This window comes from Cucumis sativus, chromosome 2 (genome assembly GCF_000004075.3).
Source record: "Cucumis sativus cultivar 9930 chromosome 2, Cucumber_9930_V3, whole genome shotgun sequence".
In the NCBI taxonomy this organism is placed as follows: domain Eukaryota; kingdom Viridiplantae; phylum Streptophyta; class Magnoliopsida; order Cucurbitales; family Cucurbitaceae; genus Cucumis; species Cucumis sativus.
The window spans coordinates 23,490,171-23,516,723 of NC_026656.2; the positions used below are offsets into that span (position 1 = coordinate 23,490,171).

At 33.1% G+C, this 26,553-nt stretch overlaps 3 protein-coding genes across 5 annotated transcripts; 2 read left to right on the forward strand and 1 right to left on the reverse strand.

Annotated features, from left to right (window-relative positions):
- Positions 1 to 877: 877 nt before the first annotated feature.
- LOC101214114 (isocitrate lyase-like) lies at positions 878 to 3,253 on the reverse strand. The gene is made up of 3 exons (XM_004151832.3): positions 3,032 to 3,253; positions 1,342 to 2,944; positions 878 to 1,252 (listed from the first exon to the last, which is right to left on the reverse strand). The coding sequence occupies exons 1-3, from the start codon at positions 3,059 to 3,061 to the stop codon at positions 1,155 to 1,157; spliced, it is 1,731 nt and encodes a 576-aa protein (XP_004151880.1). The 5' UTR covers positions 3,062 to 3,253; the 3' UTR covers positions 878 to 1,154.
- Positions 3,254 to 14,058: 10,805 nt separating this feature from the next.
- LOC101213873 (APO protein 4, mitochondrial) lies at positions 14,059 to 17,142 on the forward strand. 3 transcript variants are annotated; one of them, XM_031881410.1, is made up of 3 exons: positions 14,059 to 14,990; positions 15,091 to 15,546; positions 16,055 to 17,142. In XM_031881410.1, exons 2-3 carry the CDS (start codon positions 15,287 to 15,289, stop codon positions 16,785 to 16,787), a joined length of 993 nt encoding a protein of 330 aa, XP_031737270.1. In that variant the 5' UTR covers positions 14,059 to 14,990; positions 15,091 to 15,286; the 3' UTR covers positions 16,788 to 17,142. The 3 variants fall into 3 exon arrangements, with proteins under 3 accessions (XP_031737270.1, XP_004151879.1, XP_031737269.1); XM_004151831.3 differs by having other exon boundaries at positions 14,059 to 14,369; XM_031881409.1 differs by having other exon boundaries at positions 14,059 to 15,546.
- A 7,169-nt stretch (positions 17,143 to 24,311) lies between these two features.
- On the forward strand, positions 24,312 to 25,958 carry LOC101213629 (peroxidase 39). Its single transcript, XM_004151830.3, has 4 exons — positions 24,312 to 24,605; positions 24,709 to 24,900; positions 25,044 to 25,206; positions 25,322 to 25,958. The coding sequence occupies exons 1-4, from the start codon at positions 24,387 to 24,389 to the stop codon at positions 25,732 to 25,734; spliced, it is 987 nt and encodes a 328-aa protein (XP_004151878.2). The 5' UTR covers positions 24,312 to 24,386; the 3' UTR covers positions 25,735 to 25,958.
- The last annotated feature ends 595 nt before the right edge of the window (positions 25,959 to 26,553 follow it).

Here is a 26,553-nt window from a genome sequence, read left to right on the forward strand (position 1 = left end):
AAATGAATATGTAGTATTGAACTATCAAACTAACGTGATCAAGTTTCAAGGTATAGAATTAACAGAGAAGATTCGTTTTAGAAAGTAAGTTATTTATAAATATAAGGAGTTTACCAGTTTTATGTTATATGGTGTACTTAATTAATTATGTTAAAAACTAAACTTTAAGTTTAAACCTTTTTCATGTTTTTCACTTTCTAGGAAGAGGGTCGTGATCCCCAAACCTGACCTTCAGGTAACTAGCAATATATCTTGTGGTCAGTAGTTCAATATAAACTATGTCTTGTAATTATGTCTCTAAATGCAAGTGTTAAACTTTAAACTATGTCTTGTAATTATCTCTAAATGCAACTGTTAAACTTTGTCATGTTGTTTTTGTTCTGGTTTCTTAGGGCTCAAAATTTTGTTTAATAAATTTGTGATTACTTAATTAAAATTTTAATTTGTCATAAGGATAAAAAAAAATCCAAGTTCTACCCAAACCAACCCTACTACCTTACACTATTACCTTGAGATTGAGCAAGTGTGTGTGAGAGAAAGAGCTACCATATTCAGAGCTGTGAATCCATCTACTATGTATCGTCCAGTCCACATATGTAGAGATACAAATTATTTAGATTATAGTTTGTTAGTTTGTTACGTTTCTGTTATACTTCTGTTAATAAGTAGTGTATCTATCTCTCATAGCTTTATTTACTCTTGAAAAATAAACTAGGACTTAAATACACATAAATCTAGAAAAAAAATGAACATTTTTGGTGTTGGAAGCAATGATCTAACAAATAGAAAATCAGAAGGCTTTTGAAATTTTGAAGAGAAACAAGATGGTTCAAATTGCAGTAAACAAAACAGTAGCGAGAGGTAAATGGCGGAAAAGTAAAAATAAGAAGAAGAGCTTCCAATTCATTCATTTCATACATGACAATAACACAGCGGAAAAAAGAAAAAAAAAAAGTGGAGGAGTTGGGACACACAATACAATACAAGACAACAAAATGATATTTCATAATGCTGGTACTTCAAATTTGAAAAAAACAAAAGAAAACCCAAAGTAATAAATAAAAACAGATTGTCTCAAACAACCAATAAAAATATTGAAATCTCCAACGCCATACTATTATTATTCTTAGAACTTGCTTTGCTTTTGCTCTTCATTACATTCTGGACTTGGCTACCACCACATTCCCTTCTTCTCCCAAGTTCACTGCTCCTTCCCTCGTCCATGACTCCTTGAACTGCTCTTCCGTTACCCCTGCATTTCAAAATTCAAACACTTGATAAACACACTTCAACAGTTTTTTAACATTAATATCAAAATCTAATGATAAACAATTTGCTTGCCTTTTCCCATGGCCGCGGTGGACGAAATCCCCCCCTGAACCGTCTTCAGATACCGATCGTAGTAGTTAGCACCAGACCATTTCTGATGTGCCAATGTATCCACTCCATTGTTTCTTTCTTCTCTTTGAATTCTCTCCACGTATGCCAACATTCCCCTTCTCGCGTAATCTCTTGCAAATGTGTCCACCACCAACGCATCCGCGTGGAATCCCGCCAGTGTTATGAACTGCCAGCAGAAACCCAGCCTCGCGATCCTCGGGATGAACTCTTCCATTTGCTTATCGCTCATTCCTGATGCATCCCAGTTGAAAGATGGGGATAGATTATAAGCTAACATTGTTTCTGGATGTATGGATTTCATCCCTTTTGCGAATGTTGTGCATTCAACCAAATCTGGGCTTGAAGTTTCCATCCAGATTAAGTCTGCATGTGGTGCGAAAGCCCAACCACGAACAATCGCCGCCATTACCGAACCTTTGAATCTGTAAAACCCTTCTCTAGTTCTTGGTAAATCCCAATCCCAGAAGAGATTCTTCAGTCCTAATTTCTCTGCGATTTCACGTCCTTGTTCGTTCGATATACATTTCTCGTAACTGGAATGGTTCATCCATTCGTCTAATTTCCTCCTCTTTTCATTCTCTGTTGCGTTTGTATTCATGATTGCGTCCGTTACACATTCCGAAAATGTTTTCAATTGGGCCATGGAAATCCATTGATCTTCTAGAGCTTGAAGCTCCGCTCCTGTTTTTCCAGCCGCCATGGCTTCTGCTAAAGCCCCAGCTAAACTCTTCCCTCTCAAATTTGGGTTCGTCGCCCCCAAAATAAATTGATGGTCTCGTTTATCAACATTCGTTTGAATCAAAGTAGCTGCAACCGCATCCGTTCGAGCCACGAGAATCGTCTCAACCCCCATCACATCGAACTGCAATCGAGCCGCTACGAGCCGATTGATGTGTTCGCTAACCCCTACCAACACTTTTCCCGCCATATGACCGCATTTCTTCGTAACAGAGGATTGATCCTCAATATGAACACCGGCGGCACCGCGTTCCACAAATAGCTTACAGAGCTTCACTGTAGCGGTGGTGCCGCCGAAGCCGGTGTCACCGTCGGCGATAATCGGTTTGAGATAGTCGATGTAAGGAGTTTTGGCTCGTTCCTCTCGACTCATACTCATCCTGGCTTCCCTCTGTTTCCTGTCATGGTACTGTTGAGCGAAGAAAAGATGCTCGACCTTGTTCGGAACAGTGTCGTATGGGTAATCGGCGAGGTCCGGGCCAGGTTCGTTAGTGGAGGTGTGAGTTGAAGAACATTGCCAACCGGAGACATAAATGGTGTCCAAATGCTTAGCCATCATCGTCACTTGAACAGGGTCAAGAGCTCCGAATGTCCTCGAGGCTGTGCCGTTAGCTTGGTGGGTTTTGAGGGTTCGCCACAGCTTCTTAGCTAAATCGTTTGAAGCGTAGCTTTGTCTCAGGCTCCCACGTAGTGACACCACGTCTTTTGCCGTGTACGGCCGTCGTGTTAGCTTGAACCTCTCTGAATTCCACCATGCCTGAACCTCTGCAACTTCCGCTTCAAATCTTCCTTCTTCTTCCATTATCTATACCAACAAGAAATCTAAAAAATATTAGTATTAGTATTATTAGTACCTGCATTAACAGCAAAATTCAAATGGATTTGTATTCACCATCGAAGGAACAGAGAAGGAGGCAGCCATGGGTAGAGCTGAGTTTATAATGCTTCTTTTAGGTTCTTTAGTTCTATATTCCTCGACAATAACGAAAAGAAGCCAATCAACTCAATGCAAGAAGTTTGTTGATGGGGTTGTATTTATAAGGGGAGAGATGATCAGAATCCCTTTGAGATAGGTAAAAGAGTGTTAATTATGGATTTAGATAAGAAAAGAGAGCTACAGAAACCAAGAAAACAAGTTATAAAGAAAATACAATTTGAATTTGTTTCATTGTTATCTTCAGAGTTTGATGGAAACTTGTCTGTTATGAGGTGCAACTGCGGGGCACGTAAGGGAAACCCATCCCTCTCTCTGCTGCCATACTTGTCTTTCTCTCATCTTCTCAATAACCATAATCTTCGGTAATAGTTTTTACGGTTTTTTTTGTTAAATATGATTTCTTATTTCTGTATAAGCTAAGAATTTATGTGTATAACATACGGTAAAGTTTTTCTGTGGGTCAAAATAGGCAGTCTGATGAGGAAATTCAGAAGATTTCATCGGAATCTCCTCCTTCAAATGTAAGGAGCCGACGTGTCGTAATTATTTGTCGACACAGTTGAAGGCAGTTTTAAGATGGATGTGTGATGTGTGATGTGTCGTAATTAGAATGCATAAAGGTAACCATTTACAAGTTTCTGCGTATTATCAGATACCATATTCGCATTATTGTTTTCTTATAACTTAAACGTTCCCCTAAACCTATGATTTTTTTATTCTCTCTTTCTATCCTTCAAATCTTGTTTATCATTTCGATTAAACATTTTTTACGTATAAGTAGATAACATTAAGTTAATAATTTGTAGATTCCATATTTCTTTTAATTCTTACAAGTTCATTTATCTTATTTTAAAGAGAAATATTTTTTTAAAAAAAATCTAGGATCATTATCAAAATTAAAAATTTATACTATAACTTTGAGGGGGAAAACAAAACAAAGATATATTAATTGATTATAGTCAATAATTGACAAAATAAATCATTATAAGGTTTTGATATCGATATTCAAGTTCAATGAATATTTGAAACATCATATATAATTACCCATAAAAATTCAATTAGTGATGCATATAAAAATAACAGTAATTACTCATCATCTCTTATTTACCCAACAGAAAAGATATTTAGTTCTCTATTTTATCCTTAAATCATCCAATGACGTACATAAAGGACGTAATGATAGAGATATATTTAAAGTGAATGAAAATCAGGGTACTCTTATATATTACGGCATAACTAAAGAGGGGAGAAAATATATAAAATACATAGTTGGGGTTTGGGAGGAGTTGATGGGTTAATTAAAAGAAGATGGAAATGGATAAGGTTGGGGTTGTGTTTCAAAAATTCAATCTATCTTGAAAATGAAAAAATTGGCGTATGTATTAGAAAAAGAACCCTCAAAGTATTTCAAAATTTGGATAGAGTATGGAAATGAAATTGAAATTAAATGATCCGTAGGGGTGGAAGGGATCGAAACAAGAGAGGCTGCGTCAACCATGACTACTCCATTTATAATATATCCCTATGAACTTACCCGATAACAACTTGATTTACATCAACCACACTTCCCCACCGCTTCACCACATACATACTTTCTATTATGATCAAATACAACTTTTCATTGCATTCCTAATTCTTTTTTATTATTATTATTATTATTGTATTTATCTTGTCAAATTTATTCTTAGCATTTCCATTTTCGAACTTTAACTAATGGTTGAACGAAAATATATGAACGGCTTCCTACATATAATATGATTCATCTAACATATGGTAGAACAACTACTCAATTAATTAAATTTTTAAATGTTTTTTAATTCAATTTAGATATGACACATTTTTATCAAAATGTTTTAAATATTGAGGTCGTATCAATTTTACTTTCAAGGCCGTGGATCTTCTACAACACAGTAATAATAATTGTAGTTTTAATTTGCATGAATCTTGTTCATTGTTTACTAAATAAATTGATAAATGGGTCCTTTTCAACTTATAGAATAAAGTTGATAGTTTGTTTAAGCCAACTATAGTTCAGCATCGTTTAGTTAAAGGTTCTTATTGAAAAGTTTGTTATTAATTTGGTGAAGTCATATAGCTTTTGTTTACAGGTGTAAACTGACTTTTTGTTGTTATCTATTTATTTAAGTAAAATGATGAAAGTTTTTTTTTAAAAAAATAATGAATGCCTAAAATGGGAATAAATATGGTATTGATCAAGTCTTGTTCACATGGGGAATAGGTGTAATTTAAAAAAAGAAAATATAAAAATTGGAAATGGAAATGGATTAGGACTAAAAATCGGTTTGATGTAGTTAGTCCTCGGGAAGTGTGAGAATAAAATTGGGTTATCTTCAAGGGCGGGTGGAAAATGGGGCCAAGAGTGGCCATTGAATTGCGACCTTGTCCATCCCCTTAGATTGGGTTACCCTTTTTTTTAGCACTTCGAGGAGTATCTCAAAACCTTTCTACATTTTCTCTTCTTTATTTACTTCATTATTTGTTCCTAGACCTCATCCACATCATTTTAATGTTGTATATATCCTTTTTGTTTTACTACTTTCCCTTCCTAACATATTCAAGTGTTGTTTTTCCAACATCTTTCTATATAGCATGTAAGTCTAGAAGAATTATAATGATATGAGTAGAGGTCTAAAACTCAAATTTTCACTTAAAAGAAAGAAAAAAAAAAAGAAAAAATTGTCTTTCTCATAGTTTTTAAATTTTTCATAAAAAGTATTATTGACCTAAAAATCAAGCTTAAATTATATCAAGCTATTAAAGTTTGTTACATTTTAAAATTTCCATAAAACTTAAAAGGTTTTGAGACAATGTCGAGCCAATTAAAATCTAGATAACCGAATTCCTTCCAAAAAAAGTTTAGGAAATTTCAATATATAGAAAAACAATAATTTTATTTTTTTCAAATAGTTGAAATTTCGGGTTTTGATATTTTGAGAAATTTTGAAAAAAATTTGGTTATGTTTTATTTTTAATTAGTTAAGTTAGCTTAGTTCAAAATTTTCAATTTTACTGTCCTTATTACACATAATTCTATAGCTTCACACCACAATTGTCATTTTTGTAAAAGAATAAAGCTTTTACGACCTCCAATTTTTTAATTTTTTGCTTTTCTTTTTTCCAATTTTTAGCTTTAATTTCAATCAAAAACATTTACTTCTAAACAAATTGAATTTGGAAAAGCACATAAAATAACCGCTATTTATAATTAACCTCATTCAAACTTTTTTCATTAAATTTTACATCACTTTACAAAAGTTGAATTGATATATTTTTTTCTTTTACCATCTAAAACTTTCATGACTTTCACCTCGTTCTACCAAAATTATTCTTAAAATTTTATATTAGGTTGTGATTATTTTCTTTTTTAAAAAAAGATTATGATCTTGCAACATTATAAACATTATAAAGTATTTATAATAGATATCTAAATATTGTCTTGCTTTATAAAAATGATAAGTAAAAATTATCAACTATAGCTAGTCTAGATAAGCCACAATCAACTAATTCTAACAATTTTCATATATTTTCTTAAAATTTTCATTAATATGGGCGTTTTCATAAAATCAATACTTTGATATTTCCATCAACACCAATATTTCAAATTTTGGTTACAAGTCAACACAACATACTTACTCATACATAACATGTGTAATTCTTTTTGTTGTAGTTGAGTTGTTTTCTTTTCTCTCACGTGAAAAATTGGAAAAATCACTTCAATAAATAGCAATTCCAGGTAAGTTTTAGTGTGATTTTGTCAAGTTAATATTAGTAAACATCATTCTAACATTTGTTGTATTTTTTTTAGAGTGGTTCTAAATTGTTGAAACTATTTTTACCATTTTAAAATTTACTATAGTACATACTATTGATTCATAAAAATTAATTTTAATTATATGAAAAGTGTAGAATTTTATATTAAATTAACTTTGATTGATTAGAAGTTTCAAAGTGATTTTAACTAAAGATGAGATAAATGATTTTAACTATGGAAATTTGTCACCTAGTTATGGACTAAATAGTTGAATAGCTGCCCAATAAAAATGGAATGGTGATAGCTAGCAAACATGGGGAACCTTTGAATTCCTCTATTAATTAAACTAACCCTAAGTAACAGAAGGGGCCATTGGTGTTTGAATTTGTATGCAAGAAAATTAAATTGCATGAAGAAAAAAATAAACCAATTTAAATTCAATAATTAAATGTTCTCAACGATGGCTTGCCAGTTGTTCCCCGAATTATAACTCGACATAGATTATCAAATTAATTTCTATGTTGTCTAAGTCCAATTAATCAAATTAGTCAAACTCAATTAGACGAAAAGCATCATAATCAATTAACACTAATCGCATTACGAATAGAGATTATGCTAAGGTGAACATCAAACTAAGAACAACCTCCATTAATATTCGTCATAGTTCTTTCTAGGTTGATTAGAACAATATATATAACAAGTTAATCAATCCTTTTGTCACTCAATATCAAATCACAATTATTCGTCACATATTGCAATTTGATACCTAGTTAATGATCATACAACTTCTAACAGTGGTATAATCATAAACATGCAAGATTGAAAACGAATGCAAAGACAAAATCATGGAATTATGCGATTGATCAAAATTTCCCAAGTTACAGCCGTTTATATCAATTGGACTTTGTCGTCTTTAAAATTGACATTAAAGACCTTTAATATCAGTTTTCAACTAACATCTTTGATCTTATTATTAAAGTCTTTTAATGTCAATTGGCTTTGATGTCAGTTTAAAATTGAATTAAAGAGTCCAACAATGTCGGTTTTAAACCGATATTATAGTTCTCCAATAACGTCAGTTTAAACCGACATCGAAGCTTTATTTTTTAGTCCATTTTTACAAATTTATTTTTATTAATTTGTTGCATTATTATCCATTTTTATGACGTCAAATAGTTAAAAATCAACATTATGGATTCTCGTAGAGATCACTGTTTCAACAAAAAAACTATGTAACTCAATTTAAATCTTAAGTGACTTATGAACTCCCACTCATTAGAGTTATATTGTCCTTTGACTTGTATAAGTGAGGGTGATCCCCACTAAAACAATACTGCATTTTATTGTTAGTTTAAAATCGACATTATAGAGGTACAGTGTTGGTTCTCAACTGACATCAAAGAACGTGTTACTAAATACTTTTAATATCAGTTTTTCTTTGATGATGGTTTTAAACTAACATCATAGATATCCATCAATTTTAGTTTAAAACTAACATTATAAAAGTACAATGTCAATTCTCAACCAACATCAAAGAACATGTTATTAAAAGTTTTTAATGTACTTGGTTTTATTTTGATGTTGGTTTTAAACTTACATTAAAAATCTTCTATGTCGAGTTGTCACCTTTTTTTTTTTTGCCAGTAATTGTCCGATATTAAATGTCTATCATCGTTTCGTTATTGAAAAAAATATAAAAATATATTTTCTTATTACTGATTTTTATTTCATCTTTGTGGTTCTTTTTTTTTTTTTTTTTTTTTGTATTTTTCAACTATTTGAATGATTTTTTAAGTTTTATTTTTGGTTTTGGTTCTTTTTTTTTTCTAGTTTTGAAGTGGATGCATTGATATTAGACATCCACAAATTATTCTCTTTTCTATTGTATTAATCTTGATTTTAGGATATCAATGATACATTAATTGCAATATGATATATAATGGTTGTTGATTTGAAGAATTGAACTTCATTTGTGATTGCTATCTACATTTTTCATCGATGTGAATTTTGGGGTTAAATCTAATTTTAAAAGATTTTGTTTTACTTTTTTATGTTGGTTTTGTTTTGGTTTTACTTTGTATATCAGTTCTATATGTTTGTATTAAAATGTACTTATACTATATGTATTAATTGGTTGATATACTTTCTACGTGATTTTCATTTTTTCAAAAATTTTGTAGTTCATTGTAGTTATGGTTAATTATATAATAAATTTTATATCAAGTGCATCAATTGTATAAACTAGTGCATTATTAAGTATATCAATAATAATATATTAGTAAAATATAACAACATATCGGTAAAGTGAAACATTATCAAGTATATCATTCAAGTTTACAGGTGTATATCAATAGTGTGTTAAGTGTATCAGTTGGAACTTCAAGTATATCAAGTGTGTATTTAATCAATGAGTATATCAATATCAAGCATATTAAATTTGTTGAGTGTACCAGTGAAGCATAACAAGTTTATCAACAGTGCATTAAGTGTATTAAACTTAACAATGAAACATTAAAGTGTATCAAACTAATCAAGTATATTAGTGAAGCACAACATGAAGGCAAGTTTGCAATCTTCCATTTTTAAATTTAGGTTGGGTTTGGGTTTTAACATTTTCGTAAAACCAAAAGTTGTGTATTATAGGTCTAATTTGTTAAACCTATTATGATAAATATGCAAGAAGCCCTAAAAATTATTGTGAGCATATGTATTTTAAATACATCGACAAGTTAAGTTATCATACACCAAACAATAAACATATAAGCATTTTAAATACTCAAATTTATCCAACATGAATTAGTAAATACTTTAACTAATAACATTTCAAGTGTATTTAACAATATATGAATGTATCAACAATTGTATATAACAATAATCAATATTTCAAATGTATGAACAGTATCTTATAACAACTTACAATAGTCAACATTCAATTAATTAATTATTTTGGAGTAAAAGTACATGTGTTACATTTCAAGGGTATCATGTATATTAAAACCATATAAAGTGTATCAAGGTCCAAGAGGGATCAAGTGTATCAAGAAAAGCCAAGGTATCAAAGATGTATCAAGGGTATTAAAGGATATCACAAGCGTATAAAAAAGCTATTAGGTGCATCAAGTGTATCCAAGGTCCAAAGGGTATCAAGAAGTATAAAATGTATCAAGTGAGGAGTATCAGGTGTATCAAGGGATATTAAGTTTTTCGGGTATATCAGGTGTATCAAATGATATAATAGTAACAAGGGCATTTGTAACATTTCACATCTTGTATGTGTGGGTTGTGCTTTATTTTTATCATTTTTACAACAATAAATGTGTATATGAGCTTAGTTGTTATAACTTGTTTTGCGTTTTTGCAAGTGCCTCTATTAAATATATATTGAAATATATTTAATTGAGAAAATTGGATAATTAACAAGGAAAGAAAAAGAAATTTAATATATATTGGTTTATATATTTATTTTGCAAAACGAATTAGGATTTGAAAATGGTTGGGTCCCTAAACTTTCTATCTTATTCTATTGTGATCCTTGAACTTTTAAAATTGTATGTTTTAGTCCCTAATCCTTTAAAAAATAGCATATTTGGGTCTCTGTCGCTGGTATTTTGTTAACTTGAACAAATGACTTCAATATTTAAATAGTTAGGCTACCAAATTAGATAATCACTCTTAATAATTTAGGGTTTTAATTTTTAATTAAAGATTATATGATAAATTGATGTTTTATAAGAAAACTTAAGAAGTCAATATCTTTAAGATTTTGATTGTCAAAATTTTGGGCATTGTCATTCTTATTTCACTTTTCTCAACTCATATGCTAGATGCATTTCATCTATGTACAATTTTTTTTATGCCAGTTTAGCATATTTTTTTATTCATTGAGTTGTTTTCTTTTTCTCTTTCTCCAAATTCTATCTTTTTCCTTCTTTTAAGAGATTTTGTGATTCACTGTTGGAATATTTATTTGCAATTTTATAGAGTTTATTTTATATGTGTGTTATACTTATTTTATTTTTCCTTATCATGGATGTTAACGCCAAGATGTTAAATTTTATTTTATTTTCTTATTATATTTAATGTTGATCTTCTGATTTGCTTCAAGACTTCAATTTGAAAGAAAAATAAATAAATTGTGGAGAATCGAGAAGGGATGAGATAGATTTAAGTTTTGAAAGAAAAAAAAAATAGTTTTTAATTTGAATTTATTTGATTTGGCTGTTGTTGAATAAATTAACAAGATTTCTTAGTTATTTATCCATTTAATTAATATGATGAATTTAAAGCATAATCATTCAAATCTAGAAGCCACCTCATTATTTCGTGGAAGAGTTAATGTAATTCTAATGACATGAACCAAAATAAGTTTTTTTCAAAAGTTCGAGGATCAAAGCATGTACTTTTTTAGTATTGGCTTTAAGATTATAGTATTAATAATTTCGTTTAAAGATATCATGTGTAACTTAATCTTAATCCTAAACTAACTATGAACTTCCGTTCACACAAGATTATCCTTAGATTTGCATAGGTGAGGGCAGGTCATTAGCACTAGCACTAACCCAATAAGCCTCCCATTTTAGGGGTAAGACTAGATGGATAGCTGGGACATAAGATGCAAGACATAATTCACATACTACCCCCTTTAAGGTTAGTAGATAGGTTGTTCCCTTAAGGACTGAATCCAAGTTTTGAATGTTGGAAAAGACTATAGGTTTTTGGTCCAATGCAAAGTTACCTCGTTTATTGTCCCACGTTGATAAAAATGGAAGAAGCAAACGGGCATAAATAGCTAAGTGTCACTAGGGGATTACAAATTGTGTTGATGATGATAGTATGACCATGTCACCACGTGCGCCGCTGCCGCTATTCATCTGTCCGTCTGGGCGGGCTCGAGTAACCGCACTTGCACGAATAAGAATGTAATTTTTAATACTCATTTGAATAGTTTTTTTTGTTCCCCAAGTGCCGCGCCACGCGTCGCTTAGTTATGTAGTCGCTTATGTTTTGCCATGTGTCACAATTTGGGCTTGTTCTCCAGTTGTTTTGAATTGTCGTTCTTCCACGTTCCACGCCCTTGTTCATCCGCTGTCGATCTTTCCTCCATGCCTTCCTTTTATTGAAACTTCATATGGCAGTTCAGTGGGACTCCATTATAAATAGAGCCCTCCTCCAGTTCTTATTCATTCATTCCTCATAACCTCTCATCCTCTCTACCTTTCTCTCTACCAATACAAGTAGTTCTAAGCGAGTTCCTTCATCATTTCTATTCCTATTTGAGTGCATGTCAGAAGTAGGGAGTTGTGTTAACTTTGAAAAGCAACTGATATTACGATTAGCACCACAATCTGGCCGAATTTACTTTCAGGGCAATAATTCATCACGGTGCGGCAAGTCATTTTGATCGTCATCTATGTTATTTTTACAACAATCTGAAAGAAAATTACAATGTCGATCAAAACCAACAAAGTCCTACCATACCTGTCCAAATTAGAGCCACTTTACGGAATGAACTACTGCCGCTAGTCTAAAGAATTGTTGATTTTTTTAACAGCTCGAAGTCGACTACGTCCTCACTGTCGAACCATTAAACGATCCTCCAGCATCTTCTGATCCAGAATCATCCATGGGACCCCTTGTCGTAACTGCCGATCAGGTAAAGAAAGCATCTTCAATTGATCCTGAGAAGTACAAGAAGGACAACAAGACGGTTCGTGGGCATCTGTTAAACCATATGTTGGATCTGATGTTCGACTTATTTGTAACCCAAAAATTTGCCAATGACATCTGGTGCATTCTAGAGTCTCGTTATGCTGGAGAAGATGTTGGGTGGAAGAAGTACATTGTGGGAAAATTGTTGCATTTCCAGATGACAGATGATAAGCCAGTTGTGGAACAAATATATGAGTATGAAAATCTGGTGGCAAATGTCCTACCGGAAGGTATGAAGATGTGTGAGATACTTCAAGCTAACGTTCTGCTGGAAAAATTCCCTCCCTCCTGGTGCGACTACCAAAATCACCTGAAGCACAAGAAGAAAGATCTTAAACTCCAAGATCTGATAAGCCACATGCGTACAGAAGAGGCCAACAGATTAAAAGATAAGTTAGCTTCCACAAATTTAAATTCAGTTAATGCTAACTTGGTTGAGTCTTCCTATGTAAACAAAGACAGGTCAAAATAAGATAAAAGGCCGAATTAGAGAACCTAAAAAAAGTATAGTTCAAGGCTCCTAGAGGAAAAATAAAAAAAAGGAAACTCATATGCTATGTCTGCGGAAAGGAAGGACACAAATCATATCATTTAGATGAGATTTGAATAATTTTGAAAAAATGAATGTGGATTTATGCTCAAGAGGTCGAAATCAATCAAGATGGACAAAATGGTAAGAAGTTAAAATGTTGACTTTTGAATTGAAAAAGTCAAACTTTGAATTTGATTTAAATGTCAAATTACCATATTTTCTACTTATATACTAATTTAAATAATGAGATTTGACAAGCTTATCACATGTATGTGAGTTGAAGTGACTCCATGCATCAGCTATACACTTACTAGAATGCCATGTGTTTAGATATGGTACATGCATTCTTGCATGTAATGTCATGTGTTGAGATATGGTACATGCATTCTTGTACGTAGTTTGCTCATAAAAGGTTTATTGGAATGGGATAAAAACTTTTGGACTTTTGGTGAAATTTTATTTTGTAATTTGAAATTGCAAAATAAACCAAAACTCTTTTTTTCCCACAAAATCTCAAAGCTAAGTTTCTCCTCCAAATTCCAATTCTCTCTATTTCCTCCACCATTCGAGTCCTACAACCCGATTCTAAGTCTGGAGAATAGCGGGTCAAATTCGTGAGGAGATTATGAGGATGGAAAAGCTTCAAATGTGAGTTTTTGCTATTAATCCTATCTTTGTTCCAATTAAGGTTGTAATGCATGTTAATTATAAAGTGTTTAGATGTAATTAGTAGTAAAACTTGATTTTTATTCCGCTGCCAATGTTTACCGTTTTCATTGTAGAAATCGAGGGATCAAAATAATAATAGATAGAAAGTTTTTTGATACACTAACCCTAAATCTTATTTCATGTATATACGTATATATTCTTATTTCATGTATATACGTATATATTCTTATTTCATGTATATACACGTATATATTCTTATTTCATGTATATACGTATATATTGGGTTTTATGCCTCACGTGCGAAAAAAACGAAAAAGAAAATAAATTTATTTTTCTCTTCTTCTTCACACAAACCGGTCACCCCCTGGTTTTTGTTCGCGCCGCCGTTTCCTCGCCGTGGACAACCTCCCTCAGCTGACTCCCAACCGATCCTCACGCCGTCACTGAGTCTCCACGCCTCCCGAGCTGGTTCTACATGTCGGTTGTCCTTTCGTAAGCCGGTCCGACGCTGCCGCTTCAACCACGCTTCGTCTACCGCTCCTCCCTGTCGTCGGGTTTCTCCTCCTGCTGCCGCTGTTGATTATTGGATCTGCTAAGTGGATGAGATTTAGGTAAGTTTTTGGTTTTTTTTTATGGGTTTTGGATACCCATTATAGATTGGATTAAGATTTGGTTCTTTCTTGACTTCGGAAGATTATTTGAGTGGTTTTTTAGAGTTGTTCTTGGAGATTAGGCCGCTGTCTAGCAACATCTTGGTGAGGTTTTGGTAAGTAATTAAGGGAACTAAGTTGAATGTTGATTGGAAGTGTCTTGGTAAGGTTAATAATAATTTATGTGATGTTATATGTTGATTCAAGGAGGAGGATTGGGTTTTGGAATGTGAATTGTTTACTTAAATATTATTGTGCGGTTGTAATTTGAGGTAAGGAATTTACTATCGGAGTCCTGGATTGTAATTAAGATGTATTCATGACTGCTTTTGGACTGTGAAAGTATCATGAAATTTCTTCTTGCATAGATCTTTCCAACTCAACTAGTGAATTTTCTTACAGTTATTCTCAAAACCCCACCAAAACATGGACATAGAAGCCATTACATTTATTCCAATTAATGAGCATTTTTGTACACGTAGTTGTTTTTCCAGAATGTTTTCAGATGAGGGATTGGGTGAAGGTTGTAAAAGCAATAAGATTGGTGTTCGGGCACAAGGCATCAAAAGATGTTTCTTTTAGGTTTGATAGTTTATCCTAGGATAGTTTTTAATAAATTGCTTCCGCTGAAGTGTGTAAGTTGTATATTTTTCTAATTGTTTTTACATTATTGTTTTAATAGCTTTATTGAAAAATACGGGCTCCTTATCATAAAAGAGAAATGGCTGTTACACTGTTTCGCCTCTCGTTCCTGCAAATTTGACACTCAAGGACTCTTGGAGTTGAAGTCCAAGAATCGGATTAAGAACTGTAATTTATGCCTGCAAGTTTGTCGCTCATCTTTTCCCTAAGATTTGGGAAAGTTTAGAGTTTGCACCATGAAAACTATGGCTTTTATGGCTATTAGAAGGAAGTTCAGGGACAATGTTGTCCAGGAGTTCATGCTACAGCGGTGCTACAGCTCTAAAGTCAACTTGAAGAAACTTCGCCCAATGATTTTAAAGAGAATTCAAGATCGGGCAAAAAACTATCCTATAAAGGGAATGACTCCAGTGGCACAGCAAGTCCTTGAAGCTAGGGCAATGCTTATACATGGAGTTTCCACTCTTCTCAAATCATTTCCAGTTCTCTCTTGCAAGTTAGTGTCCCTGGGCCGGAACAAACTCTCTTCAGTTTTTTTTTCTTTCTTTTTGTTATGATGTTACTCTGCTTCCTTTTCTTTTTCCTTTCCTTTTTCCTTTCTCTTTTTATAGTTTTATATAAATTGTATGAGTGGACTAGTATGTGTATTAGAGTTTTTCCGTTTTGTCATAAATGCTTAGTGGCCTTGATTTTCAGTATGATGTTTCTTGACAAGTAGCCGATATAAGAAATTTCCTGCAGTTGAAGTAAATTGAATGAATTCGACAATATAATCTGGCTCTTTATGCCCCCTAGGACCGTCTGTTAAGTTTGTTTGTTTTTCTTTTTAATTTTAGATTGAACCATCTTAAGGTGTTAATATGAATGCTGCTTCTAGAACTCCTAGACACTTGTGTCAGTCTGTTCTTTCTAAAGTTTACATTCAACAATCTCAACTGTTAGCATGAATACATCTTTGTGAATGTTGTTTCTGATACTCCTAGGTCGTTGTATTGTTTTTGTAGATTTTGTCCAGAAGTATATGTTGGTGAGGAAGGTCATCTAATACGAAGTTGTGGTGGTTATAAACGTGGTGCCAAGAATCAGGTTCATCAGTGGATCAGAGGTGATTTGAAGGATATCATTGTCCCAGTAGAAGCATTTCACCTCCATCACATGTTCCAAGATGTTATTAAACATGACGAGAGGTTCAACTTTGAACGTGTTCCAGCAGTAGTTGAGCTATGCTCCCAAGCTGGGGCCAATCCAGATGATAAAAATCTGGCTTCAAGCACTCAGAATTCAGCTGAAGGTGGTGGCTCAGGCATGGATGAACCTCTGTCAGATCACGAGATGATGCTTTTAGCAACTGAAACCATCAGGGCATGGGAAACACTTCGGACCGGCGTGCAGAAGCTGTTAATGGTATATCCTACTAAAGTCTGTAAGTACTGCTCAGAAGTTCATGTTGGGCCATCAGGACACAAAGCTAGACTTTGTGGAGTTTTTACATATGAGAGTTGGCGAGGGTCCCATTTCTGGGAGAAAGCAGATGTAGATGATTTAGTTCCTCCGAAGATCGTTTGGCATCGGAGACAACAAGATCCTCCTGTGCTTGTTGACAAAGGGAAGGATTATTATGGACACGCACCAGCAGTGGTGGCTCTTTGCACGCAAGCAGGAGTCATTGCACCATTTAAGTATCACTGTATGATGAAAGTTCAAGGCCTATCGCCTAGAGTCAAACTTGAGCTATGAAATCTCCTTTTGATGGACATCATGTGGAGCTTCCCAGAACTTCACGCAAATACAGTATACAACTTTAAGGTGACTGTACCTATTTATTTTCTTTCTTCCTGCTTTATCTGTTGGGTTGATCTTTTAAGCTTATAGAAGGAGAAACATGGATGGTACATCATCAGATCACTGAGAGGCAACTTAGGAAAAGTTTTGTAGTTCACAAAGTTGAATAATTTTGAACCAGGTATATTGATAGTTAAAACTAACTTTATAAAGCAATATTGTACAGTCGTCTTATTCTCTTTATCATAAATATGTATCAGGTCGATTCCCCGTCTCCATTTAGCTCGTGAACATAATTTTCTTTTACCTCCATTACTTTCTAACAGGAATTCTCTGCTTCGTTACGGGGCCTCACAGAATGGTAATTAATGATGATCAATAGAAGATTTCTGCTAAATTAGTTATTACTAGTTAGTATTATTTTGATTTAACTTATTGCATGCATATGAAATCAGTGGACTATCAAGTTCTAACCATCGATAATTTTAAGGGAAGGAAATTCATTTTTATTCCTCAGCTCGTCAATTTTTATAACTTCATCCAATAAACCTACATAAATAGGCATTGGAATTTTAACTCTAATTTCTTTAGAAAAACATATCGCAATTTTTACTCCTATGAGTTTTGGGTTAAAATTTTGTTTTAAGGAAAATATTCTTTGCACCCAATGAATCACTAAACATGTAGAAGCTAAATTTCGTTCTGTAATTATTTTGTTTTTTGTTTCTTTTTTATAATTAAACTTACTCCATTCCATGTCTTGCAATATTTGCATATCATTTAAATACAATAGTTGAATACTTATCAAATTTAAAAACAAAAAAGTGATTAGCTACCCGACACAACAAATTTTTAAAAATTAAAAATCAAAAACAAAAAATGAATGGGTTACCCATCTGATTGTACTTTGTTTGTTTTCCAAAATAACTTTGGTAAACTATATTAGGAAGGAAGAAAGTTGAAGGTGAAATGAGTGTCTATAGGGGAGAAAACTAGTGTCATACTGTCAAGATTTGCTCCAAAATTGGAAAGATTGGGGAGAAAATTAACATTAGAGCAAATGTTTGGTTGGTTGAATTTTGTAAATTTTGGAAAAACTATTAAAGAGTCAATTTGTTGGTTGATCATATTTGGTTGTGTGTAAAGCTTGATTGGTCTGAAATTAGTAAGATCGTGCAATTTCTTTCAGTGAACCGAGAGAGCGAACAAGATATAGAAATTGCAATACTTTGTGTGAGTTTAGTGACTATTTTCATGAAAGTAAAAGTTGCTTTTTGTTAATAGTTTCATCATCCTGGATAATACTATAGTTGGTTTGGTTATAAGACAATTGGATATTGATAATGGTAAACTAATAATAAACTGTTTAATTCACGCCAACTAAAGCTTAACAATTGAATAATCAATAAATGATGATTGTTATTTAAGGAATAGTTCATTATCAGTGCGTGTGTTACATATTCACACAAAAACAAAAACTGTGCGTGCACGCTAATAATAAACACATCACATCAGTACGTGTTTGTGTGCGTGCGTGTGAACAACACAAAAAATGAAACTATTTACAAAATATAACAAAATTATCATATGTCTTTTTTTATTATTATTATTACTTTGTGTTCTTTTATTAGTATTTTCACCGTATATTTTTAAAAGTGGAAATAAACAGTAAAGACAGTCATGTATAAAAGATATGCATGGTGAAATGAGGAGGGACGATGTATAAAAGATGTGCATTGTGTTTTGGCCTGAGCAACAAGGAATGAATCATGATATTCTCGGATGCTGATGATGAGAAGGCGGTCATCTCAGTAGTCTAAACACGATATGATGAGTTTTTGCGTAGAGAATGATTTAGGTCCTTGGTAAAAATAAAAATTGTTGACTAATGTGTGTTATTGTGAAATGAATGTTTATTCGATTTGTTATGTTCATATGATCAAAAGATGTATTTATGCAAAATGATATGTTTGGAAAAATAACATTTATGAAAAGAATTTCGCAAAAAGGTTTTTTATAAAACCGCACTGAGTCTTTTAGACTTACGTTTTAAAGTTTCTTTTCCGGGCTTCAGGCGTTAAGACCAAGGAAAGGGTGAAAAGATGTTGGGCGAGAAGAGTTGTAGGCGTTTTGTTTTAAGTTTAAGTGTTGTACTTATGTAATTTGTATTAAGTGTTGTAGAACGTCTTGTTTAAAGTTAATAAAAGTTTTGGTTTGTCAAGTTGTTTATCGCCTAAGTATGAAAGTGTTAAGTAAGAATTGAGTAGGTGATAAACTTGTAGAAATACAAGTTATTGTAGCCTCTCTTATAGAATAATGAGGCCAAAATGTAGAAGAAGTATATCAAAACGCGTTCAATGACTCTGAAAGGAGCACGTCTTAATCATAATCTGGTTAAGAGCAATATAGTGTATTAAGGCTCTTACATTACTTAATCACCTTACAATGCATAGATTTTCCATCACTTGCTCTTTTATGCAAGTTAGTTCACATTCTACCATCATTTAATCCTCTTTGCAGAAAATCTCTATATGTAAATAAGTAGTTATAGTTTAACATTCTTTACATTTGATTATTCATTTATATCGCCTGATTGACCATTAGACTCTAACACTAAGCTTTGATATCAATTCCTTGTGTTAGATACTAGATCATCCAGGAAAACCTATTGTTTTGTTTATACTTGGACAAACAATAGCTAATACACGATAAAGAGGCACATAGTGAGTATTTCGCGTACAATGATCTTAACCAATGACTTATCACATAGAATTAATCATATGATGAGACATGTACAACTCTGAGTCCAAATGCAAGTCAGTAGGGGATTAAGCAAAGCTTAAGGACCTTAAGCTGAGTGTCTTGTCGTTTAACACGTCAAAATACTCAAAGTCATACTGTGACTTGCATGGCTAATAAGGACGATGCGTGCGGGGTGAGGCGAGGCGTGATAGCTTTTGTGCGCACAAAGGGGCTTCTTGAGAGGTTAATGGGGCTTCACCGACATAGTTTGTTAGTTTTGGAGTTCCTAATATAATTTTGGATATTTTCTACGTTTAAGGAAGTTGATTAAGGATTAAGTTTCCTAATATCAGGACAAGAAGAAGTTGGACAAATTTATCGACCAAGGGGGAGTACGCTTAAAGTCATGAGTGACAAAGTGTTTTTAAGTTTAGTTTTTACCTAAGTTTCAAAAGCATGATTATTTGTTAAGCGTGTTAAATGAATTTCCTAATAACTTACCATGAGTTTAGCAAGCATGTTTCCTTAAAGTTACCAAGGTATTAGAGACATGAAAATTTCTTGTCATGTTTACTTAAGAAATTTACTTTGTGATGATTATTTAAAAAAATTTACTTTGGTAAGTTTTATTACCAACATGACGTTTTTTCAGAAAGCTTACATTTATTATTCAAGTTAGTCACTCATTGAGCTTCCAACTCACTATTTTAAAATATTTCCATTTTTCAGATAGTAATTGTGATCTCATAGCAGACTTATAGACGTCAGTCTGCCTTATTTTTGTTTAGGTTTCCTTTGATACTTTGTTTATTAGGTTTGGTTGGTTTTCATGCATATCTAGACTTGGGATGTTGGTGTATGAAAGTTGGTTGGTGTTGTCTATATTTTTCAAATATCCTTCTGATCTTGTATATAGTTTTCTATTATATGGTATGTTTCCCGTGTGATGATTAGTAGTTGAGTTAATACATATTATATTTTCAATTTATCTATAGTAGTTTCTAATTCAATTGTTAGTTAGAGTTATAAGATTAAGTCGATACTTACTGGCTTTACATCTCCCATTGGACTAGTGAGGAAGTCTGGGAGGGGATGTGACAAAATCCCTCCTTATCTATTGACAAACCATCTTCAACTCGATCAATTTTTGTCTATTGACTCAGTTTTTGGTCTATCAGCCCACTCCTATGCTCGATAATTCAAATTAACAGAAACGAAAAATAGTATGTTGAGGGTGAGATCTGAAAAAATATTTAAAAATATTAGTGGATACCCTAATTTTCAAATGTAATCAAATTGAGCAGTCTTTACATATGCAAACAAATTGCATTTAATGAAAGCATATATCATAATCGGACACCAACATCTCACTATGATTATAGGGCACATATAAACAAAAACGAACTTGATCAAACGGGTCAACTTTTCAAATCATGATTCATTTATTACATTTACCTAAACATGACCTAAAAGACATCTTCCACTTCATAATTAGCTTGGTATGAGAGTTTGTACGTGCATGGCCTAAGAAATCGATTGTTCTTTGAGGGACATCTCAAACAACATAAATCATGCAACTTATTAATTAGTTTACTTTGGAATTCTAAAAGTAAATCATCTTTAGCTTTATTTGATTGGTGAATTTTCTTTTGAGTATGGTTCACTCAATTGGGACACAACATAAGGTCCCCTCGCCCACACGTTGGTGCACTTCCCCATTCAATTTTGAGCTAAAACAACATTTTAATTCTAAGCTTCCACCACAAAAATAGTTTCATTCCAAAATTTTAGTAGGTAATAATTCAATCTTAATTATAACAATTTGATAGGTAACATGAAAGCTATCAAATTGTATGTATCACCTATTCTAGTTTAAGTACCTTGAATATCGGTTTAGGATGTTGAAGTGAAAAGCCTGATGAGATAATACAAGAGTGTTCATTATAGTCACCTACCTAAGAATTAATTTTTTATGAATTATCTTGATAACCAAATATTGTAGGGTCAGACGGGTTGTTCTATGAGTATAGTCGAGATGCATGTAAGTTGACCAAGACATTCACAATTATTAAAAAAAAAAAAACAATTACATAGGAGTGGTCAATCAATTTGTTGAAAGCTCAATCTTTAGTTGAGTTTTATTACATAGGAGTGGTGGATCCATTCCTTGCTATATTGTGGTCGAATCTAACTCTTAAAGCAAGACATTTTGGAATAGCCACTTTCTCATTTTCGCCTTGCAATAGGCATCATGTTGCTCATTTCATAACTTTGTTACGTTGTTTTTCTACTTCCCATTTATAATTTTTTTAGAGGGAGTTTCTTTTACTTTCTCCTGATTGGGGCTTATAAAAGAAATATATACATTATTTTGGTGCAAAAAATTGAAAGTAAAATAAAGTAAATGGAAATGTTACCTAACCTTAGACAAATGCAAAATTATTACTTCCTAAAAAAACCTATCTTTGGTGTTTTCAGTGATGTGAAAAACACTTCAAACATTAGATAGCATAAAGGTCATGTACAACTTCCCACAAGCAAGCGTGGCTAATGATTTGGTAAAAAAGCTACAGATTAAAACGCAATTCTTTTCAGATTTCTTACCCTTTTGTCATTTTCAGTCACTGTTTTTTCCTCTCTTTTTCTTTTTCTTTCAGGGGTCCTCTCTTCACCCTTTTAAGCTTGTGGGGTTGTTCCTTAATTTGAGAATCCAAGTGGTCTCAATTAAATATGTTTCCCCAAAAGCTTGATTAGAGGCCAAATAAGAACTTCCTTTTCCAAACAAAATCAATGGCCAACTAAAGTTAGATGAAAAAAAAAAAGAAGAAAAAAAACTGATAGAGATGATGGGTTTTGGCTTATTGGTTAAGGCTCCCAGTACATAATTGGATGGGGTCTATTTTTAGAAGAAGCACCCTATCAAAGATTCAAGGAAGAGCAAAAAGATTTAATTGTTCTTCCAATTACCCTTTCTTTTTTCTTTGTGATAAGTTAAAGGGTGGTTAAAATCAATATTTTGGAAGCATTATTTGCTGGCACATATGACTTTTTGACCTTTTTTTGTTCCCTATCTTTGTCCTTTCGAACTCCTCTTCTTTTTCTTTTTTTCTTAATGCAGGAATAAAGGGTTTTAACTAAACTTATACGTTTATTTTAGTATAGTTTTTGCGTACCTATATTAATTAATCAAAAAGGAAATGTCATTAGAAGATTTGAACTTATCACTCTAAGTCCGACTATAGTATATTATTATTCATCTACGTATAAGGGAACAGTGTCTTGTATAGCATAATTTTCTAATCATAATATACATCTCAGATAGAGAATATTATGAATCATATTTTATAGTCCATTGGTATAATATTAGCTGCTAATCTAAAATAACATATTTTAAGTGTACCCAACTAGTTTATGAGGCAAATTATCATTTGAAGGAAAATAATTCAATATACCAAATCGTGTATCTCAGTGCAAGAAATTCCATTTAGATCGGCTAGGTTTCAAGGTGTCTAGAGAACTCCAATAATATAATTTCTAAACCTAATCTATTCTAATCAACTTCCTTATCAATTCTTTGCCTTATTTCTGGGACCATCATTTCCTTAATCAGATAAAGCATTTCTCCAGTTCTTACACACAAAGTTATGAGTAGAAGTTTTTTTTTTCTATTTTTTTAATTTTTCTTCTTACCTTCTCCCCAAAGCACATGGTTCGGCTGTTGGTTTTGCTTTGCTGCTTCAAAATTTAAAACTAGGAATCTTTGAGGCTGCTATTTCCTGGTTCATTTTCTCCTTTTCCTCTGGAAGAGGAGTGGCTACGCATGTGCCTCCCAAAGGCCTAACTCATGATCATTTAGAACCAATTCCAGTCATAATGAAACCATTTATTTCCCTCTCTCTCTTTCCTTTGATATATATTTTGTAAGGCGGCTTTGATGTCTGGCTGCCATGCAAGAACACAATTATTGATTGAAAAAAGCCCCATAACGTGCTTTGTTCCCAGAGCAGGTAAGCCTATCAAGTCGTTTGGTACTTTTACGCATTGTTTATGATTGGGGCTGCAAACTTTAGTGACGCCTGCATCCAACCAAACCCACCATCAATAATAAAGAAAGTATAACAGAGATTTGAAACAGTCAAGTTGGACTTTAATCCAACTTTACAGTTTAGGTAACACAGCAAGTTAAATTTTTTACTTCAGACCCTAAAATTAAGAAGAAGTGTCTCTTTCTTCTCATTAGTTTTTTTCAAACATGGGTAAAGATAAATTTTCATTAAGAAAAAGTGCATGGTGAATGTATTTTCGTGGCACCCCATTATTTAGCTGGCTTTTGTTGTATGTGTAATGAAATGAGAAATATTTCAAGGTGGGCCAAAGATCCATGATTTAAAGATAATCATTCATAGCTAACAACTGCATTTTCGTGAACAGTTACATTTCGAATAAACAAAACCACTGCGGTAAGAAAAGAAGAAAATTAATTCTGATTCTTTGCTGTGAGCACATTCTACCATTGAACAGTGGCTCAATCTGTAGAGCTTGTTCCTGTTGTCCTACAATGAACGTGCCTAACTAATCAGGTCTACAATTCTTGGCCTATAATAGAATAAGACGGATTAAACTATAGATTACTGTAAAGCTTCACCTAGAGAATATTTTTAATGCATTGTGGACCTTTTCCAACATTTTGCTGCTTGTCTTTCTTGTTCTGTTAGGATATATAAGACTCTTCACACTGAGATGGAATGTCAAGCACAAAACTTGTTTCCTCCAAACAGGTTGAAGGCATAGATAACAGAAGTAAAGTTAGAGATGAGAATGCAGAGGCTTACTTTTTTGGTGTTGGCCACTATAGTTGGTCTTCTAAGCCTGATAGGCTCCACTCAAGCTCAGTTAAAGCTTGGTTTCTATGCCAAAAGCTGCCCACACGCTGAGAAGATTGTGCTAGATTTCGTTCACCAGCATATCCACAATGCCCCTTCATTGGCAGCAACTTTCATTAGAATGCACTTCCACGATTGCTTTGTCAGGGTATTGTTTCTTTTCGTTTCCATCTTCATGAAAATCCTTAATCCTTACAACTCCTATATGCAACTGACATTTACTTCTCTCTGTTTGATGTGTTGCTGAACAGGGTTGTGATGCATCTGTGCTTATAAACTCCACCTCAAACAACCAAGCTGAGAGGGATTCTGCACCAAATCAAACACTCAGAGGCTTTGACTTCATTGATAGAGTCAAAAGCTTACTTGAAGATGAATGCCCTGGAGTGGTCTCTTGCGCAGATGTTCTTTCCTTGATTGCAAGAGATACCATTGTAGCCACAGTAAGAATCCACCCAGCCGACCAAATGCCCTTTTAACTTTTCCAGTGTTCGATGCTGTTTGTACTCTCTTTTCTTATCGAAAAATGAAAAAGACAAGCAACACACTTTCTCTATTTGATGGTTGTATTCATTTCAATATGCAGGGAGGTCCTTACTGGGAAGTTCCAACTGGCCGAAGAGATGGAGTGATCTCAAGATCAAGAGAAGCTTTAAATAACATTCCTCCTCCATTTGGAAACTTGTCCACGCTCCAAAGACTTTTCTCAAACCAAGGCCTTGATCTAAAAGACTTGGTGTTACTATCTGGTAAGTTCCATATAATTTAAAAAGTAACCAAAAAAAAAAGAAAAAGTAACCCCATTAACACTAATTCTTCACTCAGTACTTTTCTGAAACACGTTGCATCCAATCATGATTTCAGGCGCTCACACAATCGGCATAGCACACTGCCAATCATTCAGCAATCGACTCTACAATTTCACCGGGGTAGGAGACCAAGATCCCTCTCTAGACCCAAGATACGCTGCTAATCTGAAGGCTAACAAATGCCGAACTCCCACCGCCAACAACAAAGTGGAAATGGACCCAGGAAGTCGTAACACTTTTGACCTTAGCTACTATTCTCTTCTACTAAAAAGGAGGGGCCTCTTCGAATCCGATGCTGCTCTTACAACAGACGCAACTACATTGGGTTTAGTTCAGAAACTGGTAGAAGGACCCATTGAAGAATTCTTCGCTGAATTTGCAGCATCCATGGAGAAAATGGGTCGGATTAAAGTGAAAACTGGAACTGAAGGTGAAATCAGAAGGAGATGCGGTGTGGTGAATAGTTGATTTGTTGTAACTTGGAAATGGGTGTGAGTGAGTGAGTGAGTGAGTGTGTGTGTGTGTGAAATCTTTTGGTTATATGTTGTTGAATCATGAATGTGGTTAGTGGGGAATTTATCCTTTTTGTTGGGGGGAGATTCGTGGGGTTGAATAATTGGAATTCCATTGTAATGTTCTTATTTTTGTTTTGTCAGGTTAATATTAATAAGATTCTGATTTTGAATAATTTATGTATGGATTGGCAGATAACAAAATTCATTTTTTGCTGTTGTTGGAGGAGGGTGATCTTGCCTTTCCACTAATGGAAGATGGATGATTTCTTTCTACTCCTATCACCATCGTTAAATTTTCAAAAAATAACTATCCCCAAAATTACAAATTAGTTTACCATCAACCAATTCATCAACTTTACAACAGTTAATAACAAATAAAAAGTAATAATAATTAATTCATAAACATTTGATTTACAAAATATAGCGTAAAAATATATAAAAAAGAAATTGCTTAATTTGTAATATTCTAAAGAACAATAAGATGAGAGATAAAAAAAAAGAATATACATTTTAAAAGGATAATTTATCACTCTAAAAAGAGTAAAAAAAAATATCCCTTGCAAGTACGCACATCACACATATATGGAAGATTTTAGTTTTCAGTTAATTTAAACATTTTGGAATAAAAGACAAGGGAAAGAGTGGTTACAACTCCTATGGTAATAAAAACTATCTAGAGTATAGTGGGATGAATAAACTTTGTACAGAGTACCATTGTAATAAGAAAGATCGTCTATCATACAATTTTAAGATTATAAGATAGCAATTATAG

Coding starts and splice junctions, on each gene's coding strand:
- LOC101214114 (XM_004151832.3), bottom strand. CDS start 3,061: ATGGCTGCCTCCTTCTCTGTTCCTTCGATG. Junction 2,945..3,031: donor CCTTCTCTGTTCCTTCGATG/GTGAATACAAAT, acceptor TTGTTGGTATAG/ATAATGGAAGAAGAAGGAAG. Junction 1,253..1,341: donor CACCGCGGCCATGGGAAAAG/GCAAGCAAATTG, acceptor TTTGAAATGCAG/GGGTAACGGAAGAGCAGTTC.
- LOC101213873 (XM_031881409.1), top strand. CDS start 15,287: ATGAAAACTATGGCTTTTATGGCTATTAGAAGGAAGTTCAGGGACAAT. Junction 15,547..16,054: donor TTTCCAGTTCTCTCTTGCAA/GTTAGTGTCCCT, acceptor TTGTTTTTGTAG/ATTTTGTCCAGAAGTATATG.
- LOC101213629 (XM_004151830.3), top strand. CDS start 24,387: ATGAGAATGCAGAGGCTTACTTTTTTGGTGTTGGCCACTATAGTTGGT. Junction 24,901..25,043: donor GAGATACCATTGTAGCCACA/GTAAGAATCCAC, acceptor TTCAATATGCAG/GGAGGTCCTTACTGGGAAGT. Junction 25,207..25,321: donor AGACTTGGTGTTACTATCTG/GTAAGTTCCATA, acceptor TCATGATTTCAG/GCGCTCACACAATCGGCATA.